This window comes from Acartia tonsa, chromosome 5 (genome assembly GCF_053477335.1).
Source record: "Acartia tonsa isolate MP-2025a chromosome 5, ASM5347733v1, whole genome shotgun sequence".
NCBI classification, from domain to species: Eukaryota; Metazoa; Arthropoda; class Copepoda; order Calanoida; family Acartiidae; genus Acartia; species Acartia tonsa.
In genome coordinates, this window is record NC_137264.1 from 30337861 (window position 1) to 30352782 (window position 14922).

At 30.9% G+C, this 14922-nt stretch overlaps 1 protein-coding gene across 1 annotated transcript; it reads right to left on the reverse strand.

Annotated features, from left to right (window-relative positions):
* Window positions 1-734: 734 nt before the first annotated feature.
* LOC145319256 (uncharacterized) lies at window positions 735-14629 on the reverse strand. Its single transcript, XM_080161268.1, has 7 exons — window positions 14563-14629; window positions 11424-11477; window positions 10592-10672; window positions 9329-9402; window positions 4267-4346; window positions 3019-3075; window positions 735-1208 (listed from the first exon to the last, which is right to left on the reverse strand). Exons 1-6 carry the CDS (start codon window positions 14621-14623, stop codon window positions 3063-3065), a joined length of 363 nt encoding a protein of 120 aa, XP_080017394.1. The 5' UTR covers window positions 14624-14629; the 3' UTR covers window positions 735-1208; window positions 3019-3062.
* Window positions 14630-14922: the final 293 nt, after the last annotated feature.

Here is a 14922-nt window from a genome sequence, read left to right on the forward strand (position 1 = left end):
TTAACCCTTCCGCCTCTTTTGACGTACTCATTGTCAAGAAAGTCTACCTATTTTAATTTTTTTAACACCCCCCTTGGCTGTATGAAGGGAGTTTCAAGGGGCTACAGAATCTTATCAAGGGGTAGAAGAGGGTTGCAGGGTTGTGTATCTACCTCTCTCAATTTGCCACAGGGGTGGATACACCCCCCTTATGCACGCCTATGAATACAACCCTGATGTTATTGACACTGACACTTTTATGCAGTGTCTCTTTTAATTTAAATATTAGTATGAATAATACCAAAAGTACTTTACACAATATCCCTCGAAGTGAAAGTGAACCACAAATTGGGGTATTATATGGCGCACACATGGATGTTGACACCCACCCAAATAAACCAACTGCTGCACGTTAAATGTTATGTTTGGCAGAGTAAAGATAAGTTGTACTAACCAGTCATAGCTATAGTTTATCATTGGCTTGAAACGCGATTAAACAAAATGAAAGTGAAGGAGTGGGAGAGGGGGGGGGGGATTATAGCACCGACTTAAATTGATGTTTAGTAGCCTAAAAACCGCACACTAACATCATGTTGTAGAAAGAAAAAGAAGAGATATATTTTTATCAAAGATCGGTGAAGCTGATATTCAAACATATTTTTTTTGTTTATTTAAACGTAATCGCACTTTCAATAACTCAATAACTAACAGACAAAGTAAATTTTAAGATAAAATTTAAATCTTTAAAGTAAGAATAATAAAACAGGGCAGGAAAAGTCATTGACTTTTCGATATATTTATTTGAAAAGCATTTTTTTTATTTCATACAATCTTTTTTCTGTCTCTTTAACTTCAGTTGCAAATATATCTATAGAAGTTACAATATTTAATACATAAAATATATAGGAAATTTATTTACAATATTTAGATTGGATAAATTAAGTCATTTTTGCCTTGCCTTATATGAACTAGCATATAATTAAGCTATTTTTCTATCCCCAAAAATTTATTTTAAAAAAGTTATATCTTACAATTTTTAAGACTGTAAATAAAAATAACATTGAATACGAATACTTCTAATGATTTTAAATAAAATTTTTAACCAGCCCACAGATTATCAAATACAAAACATGTATATAATTATAATTTTTTTTATTTATAAATAATTAGATTAATGAGTAACTATCTTCATTGGAGGATTTAATTTTACAACACCCAGTACTCAATATCTGAAAAAAACAAAATTTTATCAAAATTTATGCTAAATTCGAAGCAGCTTATAGTGTCTAATAAGAATATAAGTCATACAATACAAATGACCAATGATAGGCCAGTATACAAACTATCATTAGTCAATTACAATGCATACTGGCCTATCATTGGTCATTTGTATTGTATAACGTAATATACACCTTATCTTATTTTCCGAATTTCGGAATTTGCCGCTAAAATTAACAAATCACACGTCACCTTCCTTACGATTTATCCAATAATAAACTAATATTTTAACAAGAAGACGCCTTAATGGTTCATTTTAGCGGCATATTCTAGAATTTAAAAAAGAATAGTTATTTATTGCATCGTATTATAGATAGCTTCCTGTGGACGGACATTAAAAAAAAAATTAATATTAAAACCCAAAGGGCCGAAGGCCCGGGAAAATAAAACTGTTATTAATTTCATGATTTGTTTTTTAATATTAGTGAAAAATTGTCTGTAATCTGATTATTTAGTGAGGCTAAGGACCGGTTCTAATCCACTTGGTTTCAAAGCCAGACTGAAAAATGAAATAAAATATTTGTTTGGTATGAAAAGGAAGCTAACACTACAGTAACTGACCATGACATGAGCGCACATCTTTCCATCAATATAAATCAAAGAGAAGCTCTGCTCTCTGTTGACAGAGGAAGAGGGAACAATGGGCTGTTTATTACACTAGGCTCCAAAGTTTTACAATAAAGTTTTTTTATTTGTTGGCTTAACAACTTTGGGGACTTTCTGAATTATGAATTTTGTGTCCAAACGTTTCAACCACTTATTTTCGCTACTGAAGGGGTAGTTTTGTGTATCATCATTGAGGATATTGACGAATATATTGGCCATTATCTTATCCCTGTAGATCACTGCTTTGAGTGTGAAAATGTTGTCTAGTGTCAGGTGGTATAAATTACAGGTGATTTGCAACAAATTACTAAAATTAAAAGGACACTCTGAAAGTTTATTTCTGATATAATTGAATTGACTTTATTTATGATCGTGCTCTTAGTTGTGGTGCTTACCCTAGCCTAACTGAATCCACAATTAGCCTCACAAAAGGAAGCAGCTTATAGTGTCTAATAAAAAATGACGCCATACAAAAATATGACCAATGATAGGACAATATACATGGTTTGGTTTAACACAAAGTTTAATATTTCAGAGTGTACTTTTAGGGAAAACTGAAGCAAATTAATTTAATTATTTGCTAATTAACAAATAACTAACATTTATAACTCAAATAGAATGAAGCACATTGTAAAAGAGAATGAAAACAAATTTGAAGTGCGGATAGGTGGGAATCCACTCAGGATCTAAAGGGATAAGACAATGACCGATAAATTGATGTGCATCCTAATGATGATACACACAATTACAATTAGTGGTTGAAACGTTTAAACACTTTACTTAATGAACAAACAAATCAAAATTCACTATAGTCCCCAAAGTTGTTAAGACAACGAATAAGAAAGAATATTTGGGACTATTGTAATAAACAGCCCATTGTCCTTTCTCTCTATTGATACCACTATTTTTCTATAACTATGATATGTGCGTACGTCTAACTAACAATCTAACGGTACCTTTTCCATGGGTAACGTTAAAAACAAATTGATAGCCCCGAGGATCTGAAACCCGGGCTACCAAGACGGGTAAATATTGTATGATTTTTATTTCAACATTGTGAAAAATTGTCTGTAATACGATGCTCTGCATGATTTTTTACATCATATTCAGCGGATATTAATCGGTTTCGAATCCATACTGAAATATATTTCCTACCTTTTCAAATATGTTTCTTTAAACCATATGATGTGGTTTTATTTTTACCAAAGTGCCCTGAAAATTAAAAGACAATCATTAATAGTTAGTATAAAGTCCTATTGTCCGATTCTTTAAAACTAAATCAAAATGGCTTAATCATCAATTAATATTAAAATATAATGCATTGTAATACATCTTTTGAACAAAATTGCATTCATGATAATTACATTAAATTAATTTATCTTAATAAAATTGCATTAAGATAATTTAATTATAATTAAGTTCTGTCAGTCCGTCCATCAGTCCCACTTTCTGTCACTCTACTAACATACACTTCAAGTAGCTGAAATATTCGATAAATTTTAATAATTGGATTTGTTTGTGTTTCTTAAAACAACATTTTTTTCCTTTTTAATAAACCCTTCGACAAACTGTTCAAACAAGATATTTTTGCCAAAGCAAAAATTACAATTTGAGAGAGAGTTGACGATAAACTATGATTTTAAAACTCTTGATATTTTTTATTATAAATATCAAAATAATAGATCTTGTAATAAAAGGTCAAAATTATAAAGAGCACATGAACTTAGCAATAGTGTCTAACTTTTTATCTTTGTGACGTAACAAAAATCCATCTCTTTTTTAGGGTTTTCCTTTCTCACCTCCCCTCTCATACTTCAATTTTTGTTACGTCACAAAGATAAAAAGTTAGACACTATTACTAGGTTCGAGCACATATATTTTTTAAGGAATCGGCAGGCGACCAATTTAAGTGCTGAACTAGTGCTACAGCTTGTTTTATTTTTTTTGGATAAAACTGAAGCAGATTATCTTAAAGCTAAACGGCCGTATGATATTTTTTATGCTGCTGTTTCAAATTGTCCCAAAACAGTATCCCTTAAATATAGATTATTGAGTTACTTCATTTTCTATTTATTTCATGAGCGGCTTAAAAAGCTGTAATTGGCATGTTAGCGGCTGCCGAACCCAGTTTATGGAGTATAAATAACACAACCTTTAGAATGAAATGTCTTATTGTGTGAATGTCAAAAATTTTGATATTAAAACTTTTATCATTTTGAATTATTCATTCAGTTATTTCTTGAGCTTTATAGAAATCTATGAAACCACCTTAGAAATATTACCTTTTAGCTTTATAGAAAACTGCAAAGCCACCAGAGAAATTGTCTCCATAGAAATAATACCTTTTTAGCCACATAGAAATCTCCAAAGCCACCAGAGAAAGTGTCTCTATAGAAATATTACCTTTTAGCCACATAGAAATCTCCGAAACCACCAGAGAAAGTGTCTCCGTAGAAACCCTTGGTGTCCATCTCAGGTCTCCTCTAAAATACATGGATATTTAATTGGTATCACAAATGGAGCTCTCTAAACTCTGACGACACCATAGAAAATATGAATTGTTAAGAGGGGCGGGGTTCGGTATAGGATAACAGACAAATACTTTAAGATTTTCCTTTGATCTTTACTTTAATTGGAGGCATATAACCCATGAGGTTACACTGAACCCTGAATGATTAAATTAGATTTGACATTCTATCCTTATTTGAAGTTACTCTATAACTTACTTTGTCTGTCTGCCTATCTTGTAAAGGGAAAATATGATATACTCTGCTGCTACTAGAGATAGTTGGCTTTGTGTTTAAATATATATGACAATAATTTTCAACTTTAACAATGCTTTGTGAGAATTTTTTTCAATATTTATAAGGATTTTGAGTTATTAAAGTTGTTATTAAAATTGATATTTTCACAATGAACACATTTATGTAAACTGTTAATAATAGTCTTTATAATAAATTAATTTTCAGTCAATTGACTTCTTTTGAGAAATTTTCCTAAAGAAGATAGATTAACATTAATATATTTTTAATCTTCATAATTATCTAGGTTTATAATAAGTTTATATTACAAACATAAAAATAATATGTACAATTTTGTTTAGTTTAAAATTTAAAAAAAATATTTAAATCTACTCTAAAATTGTAGTACTTCAAATATTGGGGGTTTTGGAATTTTAAAATCCATCTTTATGCATTGTATTTTTCTATGTTTTATGTATAGTTTCAATAAACAATCCTGTGATTTTTATTAACTTTTTTTGATTGCAATTTCTAAAAAAATGAAACTCAACCTCTTAAAGCTGAACTGTATATGCGAATAGTTCATCTATGCAGTCATTTTATTTATTTTTACTTAAAAAGATTTATTATAGCAATTATCGTACACTAAACACTTATAAATAATAAGTAAATTTATTAGCTATTAATTATATCATATTTTACATTTCAGTGTAGTAGTAAATGCATAACTATTCATTAATAATAACTTTATAAAAAAAATGCTTAAAATTTCTATATAGCTCTCATATGTCCAGGGAAGGTTCATGATAATTTTGTAGGAGAGTACCACCTTAATTCCATCAAAAGTTGGCCCTAGAAAAAATTACCCCTACCAATTTACAAGTAAATATTCTTTTTATAAATCTCTTTGGAAAAAAGGGGGATTACTCCCCCTTCCCAAAAATCAAAGGCCCCTACAGTCCTCTAAGTGCATAACCACTAGTTCTTATATTAAATAAAATGATTGTTAAATTGTGAGTGTAGCGAAGTATCTCACTAACCACTTTAAAGATATGATTCTACTTTAAATTGAAGATTCTCATACAGAAAAGGCACGCAACTATTGAGGGTGAGTATACCTCTATCCTCCCAAGAGAAACCACCCCTAGAAAAAAATACCCTCTGGCAAATTATTTTTACATTTTCTTTTTTAAATGTGCAAGTGAAGAGTCAATTTTTGCCCTCCCCCCTTTCCATTTAGTGCCTGTAGATCGTGACCGTTTGTCGTTTTGTTGATTACGAGGCCCATTACACCGAGAATGTACAAAGATGCTGATTTTAAATGTGCAATCAAAATTGGTTTACTAGAGGTATTTTGTAAATATACATTGTACAAAATTGGACCCAGAAATAGCCTGTTATAGTTTGGTTCTATTCTTTTTATACTTCTAAAAGTAATAATTAAAGGTTATTTGTTAATGTACGTAAATAATATATATAATGCATAAAATAATTACTAAAACACAATAAATGTATAGAGAAAGCAAATATCTTGAATAAATACAAAATATTTCTTTTTTTTTATGTACAAAAGACCCGTTTACACGGCGTTGTTTTGCCCAATTAAAAAAATATAGGCATAACTGCAAAAAAAAAATTTTTTAATTTTTTTTTGTTCGACTGATATGGAAGTCTGTATTTGATGACAGGCAAATTAACTTTCCGGTTTTGTACAGATCATATTTTGTACAAGTGGTTTACTATCCTCGTACTTTTTAGATATGAGTTCATTTTTGGTCTAAAATAAGTGGTTGAATTGTTTGAACATTTAACTTAATAATCCAAGCAATCAAAAGTCCTCAAAGTGTGTCAACGAATAAGAAAACGTTATTATAAAACTTTTGAGAATAGTGTAATGTCCCCTCTCTATCTGCTTTTCATATTTTGGGTGTTCCATCATTTCCGACAATTACTTAATAAATTATAACTACCACAAATTAACAAAATCCTTCAAATTATCTTACTTTAATTTGATCAATAAACGATCTCTCTAATTTAAAATGTGCACATTTGTTTTTTTAAGAATATGGAACATGTTGCTTGTATTACTTCGAAAGTAATATTACATAATTACTTTGTATTTGACTAAACTTTAGATAGTTCGTGTAATTTCTAGAAAAGTTTAATAATTGAATGAATTAAAGAGTTTAATATGTACATATCAGTACAAATAAATAACCTTTAGAAAAACATTTTGAGAAAATATAACTTTATAAGTCCTTACTCTTAGGAGTCCGTTGTATTATCACGTTTATGTGAACTTAAACCGACGTAACTATAACCCTAAGTGGCTTCCACAAACCCAGCATAACCTAACCTAGTCGGATGGAACACGGAGCCATCGAAATCTTAGCTTTCCTCTCATGAATAAGATGGTACAGTTATTAGTAAAGAATAATGATATATTAAATACAGAGATAAGGAATACAGTCTTTGGTACTTTTAAAGGATTGTTCGGTTCCAGGACAAACGCAGGAATCCCAAACGTCGGAGTGAACAAACGCAGGAGTGTTAAAATATTAATTTGATTAAGCATTTCTATACAGGTTAGGTTAGGTTAAGATATGAATGTACAAATAAGCCCCTCGCAGGGGTTAGGAATCTAAAAACCTATCAGATAGTTTGAAATATGTTAGCTTAGGTTAAGTTTCCACTCCGACCTTTGAGACTCTTTCGTTTGTCCTAATGCCGATTGTTGCTATTCTATAAGTGTGTCTGTCCATCCGTATGTTACATAATCTTGTGCCTTTAAAACACGTATTAGTGGTAAATTAAATAATAATTTACAAATTTTGTTTTAATATTTATATTATTGATCTACATTTGGATTGTGTATACAATTCAAGGGAACTAAAGGAATAAGACAATGGCCGTTAGATTGATATGCATCTCATATAGTGATACATAAATGTACCTTTCTGTAGATAACAATTAGTGGTTGAATCGTTTGGACATTCAACTTAATGAACAAACCAAAAATTTTTAAAAGTTTTTCTCGTATTCATTTGAATCCGGTGGATAGGAACCGGTTCTCATGAATACGAAAAAACTATGTCTAGCATCGTATTATATTCAGTTTTCTACGAATATAGAAATGTACAATCATAAGATTAAAACTAGTTTTTTTAGCCGGTGCCTTCGGCACCACGGGGCTAAAAAAACTAGTTTTAATCTTATAATTGTACATTCTATATCCGCGGAAAGCCGTTTATAATACGATACGAGAAATAACTATTATGTTAACGAATAAAAAACGTTATTATGAAACTTTGTTGACTAGTGTAATATGCAGCCCAATGGTCCCATCCTCCCTGGCTTTGATATGATAACAATATTTGTATAAAAAGAATAATCCTTGAGCATCCTGTTAAAATGACACACAGAAAACTGTCCCGAATTTGTATTAATTTTGAGGAACAAGACTCCAGTGACGTCATATTTTTCTTTCCCGAAAAAGGGAAGGGGGGAAGAAAATCTCTTCAAAAGAGATGGGGAAAACCCCCTTTTCACCCATCTCTTTTTTCTTCCCTCCTTCCCTTTTTTTTCTTTCCCCCTTCCCTTTTTCGGGAAAGAAAAATATGACGTAACTGGAGTCTTGTTCCTCAAAATTAATACAAATTCGGGACAGTTTTCTGTGTGTCGTTAAAATACAATAATACAAATAGAAGGTTAATTAATGATAAATTATGCAAAATACTATATGCTTTATATTAATTTATTTTATCATGCAATTTCGGGGATAAAGGTATAAATTAAAAGATAAAAAATAAGAATTACTTTAATAATACTCCTTTATAATTTAGAAATCATTCTTATTTTAAAGTAACATGACGTCTCTGTCTCGCTAACCTGTGAACCAATATGGTTCATTTTTACATTGAAGCTTCTAATCCAGGAAAGATAATCTATTTTGAGGGAGGTTTTCTCCGCCCGGCCATTATAAGAGAAATCTTCCCTAGAAAAATTACCTCCCTCCCCTAATTTTTTACTTTTTCTTATGAATGTTTGTCTGAATTTTTGTACTGAAAGATCTCGCTAACCGCTAAATTTGTCAACAGTGAAGCTAATAGTTGGTCCAGGAAATGTTTGAACATTATATGGAGGATAGTTGAGTTATACATTTATTGATCAAGTGACTATTCCTTTTTCTATGTATTGGTAATAATTTATTAAACATAACATATATAATACTTGATATATGAGAGTGTGTTTCTATTATTACTTTTATCATGAGATTTTGAAGCCTAAAGGAAATTTATAACAATTATATTGAAGATTTTTCCCTCATAGGTTTACCTGAATAAATAAAGGGAGGGAGGGGACTAGGCTGTTTTTTTTTACACTAGTCCCCAAAGATTTATAAAACTGTTTTCAAATTCGTTGACTCAAAAACTTTGGGGACTTTTAAAATTTGTAATGGTTGGTTCATTATGGTGGTTTCCAAGGACATTCTACAGCTGGACCCTATTAGGGATAGAGGTCTGTAAATTTTTGTGTAGTTCCATTAACTATCCAGATTTGATCTTGCGTCTGTCAGACTTGCAGAAAAACAGAGCAGAGTTTCCAAATGCCTATTTATAGGTCCTGACCTTTTACATTACCTTGCGTCTATCAGGTTAGAATAAAGATGAAGCAAGGTTTTTAAATATATACATATTTAAATACATGCTACCCTTGTATATTACCTTGCGCCTGTCAGGCTTGAAGAAAAGTGGCGCGGGGTCGTCACGTTCGAGTCTCGGCACAGGAACTGCTACACCTTGATAGATTTAAAACATTTGAAATAGTAAGATGTAATACTGTGTGTTTTTTAATTCTTGAAAATGGCTAAATCCATTAGATTTTATCAGTATAATGACACTTGGAAATGGTTTTAACTAAAGACTATTTTTACCCCTAAAATTGAAATAATGTTAAAATCTATGTGGTTTTTAATATATGTAAATTAATGGATTTACTATTACTTCGATCTACCACCAGATTTTCATGTTCTATGATAAAGTGAACTCTGTAGCGGGCTAAAATATTTATCACCCCATCCCCCTCCTTTACCCCACCCCCTCCTCATCTACTGGATAAACTGCCTGACCAATAAATTCGAGGGGATATTGCAACCTAAAGGGAAGACAATTTTTCTCCTGCCATGATATCCACATATATTCTACATTTTTGAATTATAAAATCTAAAAATCGTTTAACTAATGGTGTGAAAAATCAACAAGCTAGACAAGTATTTTCTTTACCGGCGGGAAAAGTTTTATAAAAAAAAAACATGAAAAGAGAAAATAATTTTCAATTAATGGAAAGTTTAGAAGTTCTCAGGGATCTCATGGATAAGACAAAACATTGATATACATCTCGAACTTTACTCCTTTATTAGATTCAAATAATTGAGACTGGACATTGCTATTTTGAACCAACCAATCATGATTAAATACATAAATTAATGTTGTTAAGCATATGAACAAATAAACGTGTTTAGAAAACTTTTGTTTCTATAATTTTTACATGTCAAAAGTCAAAATTCCCCTTCCTCAAGGGCAGTTTTGAAATATTTTTACTTTTTGTGTTGTAGGTAATTTTACTATTTATATTTCCTACTGCTACAATGTCAGAAACGTGACATTAATACTAAAATCAAGATCATATAGAATTTAATGGAGGAGATATAACCTTTAAAGGCAGGTGACATTAAACTGTGAATCGTGTTGGTACTAAAAGTTTTACGTTCTTAAAAAAATTGGGTTCTTTGATTCATATTGGATGGTTTAAACTATGAGTGTACAAACTTTCAAACCCTAAGGTTTTATCTAAAGAATTTTTGTAATTTTACTTCAATTGTCGTATCCCTTAAGATCCCAGAGGTACCCCAAAATATGCAATGTCCTCTAGAGGTTATTCAAATAAAACTAAACGAGGGATATGACAATGGTAGATATAAAACTCACCATACTCATTATCCAAGATGGATCTCTTTCTAGCTGTGTAGAAGTCTCCAAATCCATTTGAGAAGGTATCGCCATAAAACCCTTAAGATAGTTTAGATAAAAAGTTATAGACAGCATCAATTTTTGTCGGATTTTGTCGAGTCTGGACCTCATCGCGACATGCTGATGACGTTAAAATTGATACAAGATGCTGCCATGTCAGATGAGTAACATCAATAATAAGAGTATGAAGAATGCTTTGGCACAAAACAAGCCATTACTATGAACAATAAGACAAAGGTCAACAAATCAAAGAGTTGGTTGTCTGTTAATGGGTGTTACTTTTCCTAATACCCGTATATTTGGATATAAAAGAAAAAATTTCCCATTAGTTATCTGGCCTTAGCTACCTTTAGTTTTGAACGAATGCACTATAACAGTGGCATGGACGGACTACAGCCTAGGCCATACAATTGACGAGGAAACATATAGAACCCCTGGAGGATGTTATGTGTGACGTCAATAGTCTATTATCCATATCTTCTTTAGAGGTTTTCTTTAAAGCAGCCTATATTATCTAATAAAAAAAAATACGTCATATAATACAAATAACCAATGATAGGCCAGTATACATTTTACCATTGGTCAATAACAATGTATACTGGCCTATAGTTGGTCTTTTGTATTGTGTGACGGCATTTTTTATGAGCTGCTTCGTTTCTCTTCCCATTACTCCTCTCGAATCCCTCATTTTTAGACGTATTTGTATGACGTCACATATGACACTTTCAGCGCTTCAAACATAGAGCAATGCAATGTATGAGTAGCTTTGCTTATGAAATAAGAATATTACCATTAACATCCATTTCTGGTCTTCGCTTGTGCATCAGGTGGCCAGGTCTTGTCACTACAAACAAAAAGTTTGGACATTTCCTTTAAATCTCCTATCGAGCATTGTTCCCCCTTCTCAATCATTATTAAACAATTGTAAATAATGGGAGAGGAGGAAATGTTATACTTAGGTAATTAGGTTAGGATATCTTGGTTAATGGTTAGCCCAGTAGGGGTATAGCTGGCACCAAACCTCCCCCCCTTTCCATAAATTATAATCAACTAGAAGTCCAAAAAATGAGGGAAGGGGGGGGGGGGGTGCTTGCTGGGTACGTTGTGATTAAGCATAAAAAATAATAGATGACTCTTTGATTTTGATTCATAAGTCTTAATTTCATATTTCCGAAATTGGTTGTTGCTTTTATATAAAGTATCATAAGCATGATGAAATTATAATAGAGTCTTATAGATATTATTTATGTCACTCATGACCACTTTTATATCTACCTTATAGTCGAATTAATAATACTCAATGCTGTGATTTCAAAATGGCTTGTCGATATTGTGTCAGCTATGACTAATAGTTTTACAGGCATTATAAAAACTTCATTAATATGACCTATTAAAGGAAAATTGTGCGAAACTGCATATCTTGGTAGTTTCTATTTACTTTTATTTATTTAGGAAAAAGCGGGATTAGTAGCCACAGTTATTTGTCTATGAAGCCGTGTTTTTCTATATCCAAACAGCTCCAAGGTAAAAATGTACAGCAACAAATCCACTTCATTGTTTTGTAAAATAAATCTGAAGCCGTCAGACTGGAGAATAGGGTTTGTACTGCAGATGTTTTATTTAAAACAATTCACTGCTGACTTTTGACAATTTTTCTTTCTCTTTCTCTTTTTTACTTCTGCCTTACAATCAACTGACACTTTTTATAAGATAATATCTTTAATTAGTTTTAATTTGATATTGTTATAATAACACTTATAAATCAGATGTAAACTTTTTATGTAAATAATTAAGACAAATAAAGAATCAAATAATAACAACTTTTGGCGGCTGCCTAGACGCGAGAAAGGATTATGCAGATAAACAGCTAAAATATAATCCCCCCCCCAACTAAAAATATAATCTGTAAACCTTTCATCCCGAAATTTATGAATATAATCTATTTTAGGTAGGCTTTAAATCCTTTGTTTCACACGGATAATGGATAATTTTTGCAGTGTAGCCTCTCTATAAACTCTAGATGACAGATACCTCAAAAGATCTCATTATAATGAGAGAAAGCAAAATAAAAAAAACCCCAGTATTTTATTGCCCGACCCATGACTGCAAGATCTAACAATGCTTAATAATAAGTTGCGCCTGTTTATGTACTTGTGCATTTCCTTTACTCGTAGCATTTAAACTATGTTTAATGTCTTTAGGTATGACGCGTTGAGACCAAATAAAATTAATCAAATTTAAGTTTTCAAGATGTGAGATTTTTTTTGTTGCATAAAGAGGATTCTACCAAAACGGTTTGTAAAAGTTATTAAACCCATAACATTCATTTTATTAAATGCATTTTGGTTCGGAGTGAAAAAAATGATTTTTTCATATTCATTGAAAATATTTTCTATCACAGTATTTTCTTTTTCAACATCAGGAGATTTTAAGTTAAATTAAAATAACAAAAATCTTCGTTAAAGATAAATATTTTGAATCCATTAAAATTATTTTATTTCGTCATTTCTTTCTTATTTGGAGCAAAGCTACTCTTTAGTTTTAAGATGAGTTAAGAAAACATGCAGAACCGGTGGCATATGGAAAATTGATATAGAATTTTTTAAGGCTTTGATGGAATGAAAAATGATCTTCCATTCTTTGGCTTGAATTCTTTGGGTGTACTTTTATAAGATTTTGGGTAAACAATTGTTCATCTAAACTTTTCCAAAAATAATTTTAATCCACATTAATTTGTATATCTTAATTGTGCATATATCTTGTTTTACTTGACCAATGATGATAAACAAAATTATCTCTTCTGTGGATTTATTACTGGATACTACTGGTAACTAGGGTCCAATTAAAATTCAATTTAAGTACCCAATGTTAAACCAATAAATAATAAAACATTTTCATAAATTTTGGGTTATTATCTTTTACACCTCATAAACAAATAAAATATCCCCTAAAGAACCACGTACATCTTAATTTTGGAACATATATTTTCTCTTAAACGCATAGAATAGTTAATATTATAGGGTTTTTGTGCTTATTTTTAGTGTAGATTCGATATTTTTAAATCTTGGAGTAAATCTGTCAATTAATATTAGGGGATCTGTTTGGCTGGCTTTGCAACTTTTTATTCTTGTTTATCTAGAATTTGTATTATTGTGCAGTAAAGAGTTTTCTAAATTCATTGTTTACCATTTCTATGTTACAACGTAATGTTTAGAAAATGTTGTGCTAGTGAAACAGCTACTCTATGTATGATTAAATCCTGTCCGTACAAATACAGTTTTATGTATGTTACATTATGTATTTAGTATCATGGAGGCAAGGACATAAGACTAATAATTATCCTGGTACCCAAAGTTTTATAACCACGTTACCTTATTCGTTGCCTTAAAATCTTTGGGTAATTTTATTTAATTCTGATTTGTAAGTTCCAAAACTAGCAGTGTCAACCAATAATCTTTATCTACAGAAGGTTTATTCTAATTTGGTAGGTATAACAATTTATCGTTAATTTTCTTAATTTAGACATTCTTTAAAGATTCTTACTTTTGTTTAAATCTATCTTTAAAACTTTACTAAATAGCTTATGGACCTTTTTTATAATTAAAGAAATTGTTTATTTACAAGGCTGCGCTATTTAAGGATGTATTTGTCCTAGTTTCAATATAAATCTACAAAATACTTCTAGTAAATATCAAATACGCAAGAATTAATTCTTCTCTCTTTTTTTTAAAGGTGAATTTAATGATATATGTTTATCTATAATTTTATAAATAACATGCATAGCGGCTGCGCTCCTTGAATCTAAGTGCTCTGTTCTTAGATAAAAAAAACTTAATTTCCTACAGAGAAACTGATGAAACCCAATTTATTACCTCTTGGAACAAAGCCCCTAGAGGCTAGGGTATATACATATATAAAGGCATACTAACTTGTAATAGCGGCATGGGTAGAGACTGAGACAGCGCATACAAACAAAAAGGCTACAAGCATTATCTTCATCTGAAAACATTGAGATTTTAAAAACCTTAACTTATTGGTGTACAAATTCCGCTAGGGGGTGTTTATCCCCCCCCAAAAAAAACCTTTATCTTACCCCCTTAAAATTTTAAGAATTACATTACATAACCTCCTTAACTTAAACTTAAAAGAATTATCAAACATCATCACACTAAAACCTATTTCTTGACCACTTATTTAAAACTGAAAAAAAATACTAGCCCCTACGCGAGGCTTTAACCAAACGGGGTACTATCTATGCGGAGATATTCTAACTTTTACTAAACCCAACT

Bases quoted from the DNA above. Each gene is read 5' to 3' on its own strand.
- LOC145319256 (XM_080161268.1), bottom strand. From the start codon at position 14,623: ATGCTTGTAGCCTTTTTGTTTGTATGCGCTGTCTCAGTCTCTACCCAT. The intron at 11,478-14,562 runs GTTAGTATGCCT...TTTTGTTTGTAG, and splicing joins TACCCATGCCGCTATTACAA to TGACAAGACCTGGCCACCTG. The intron at 10,673-11,423 runs GTAATATTCTTA...AACTATCTTAAG, and splicing joins ACCAGAAATGGATGTTAATG to GGTTTTATGGCGATACCTTC.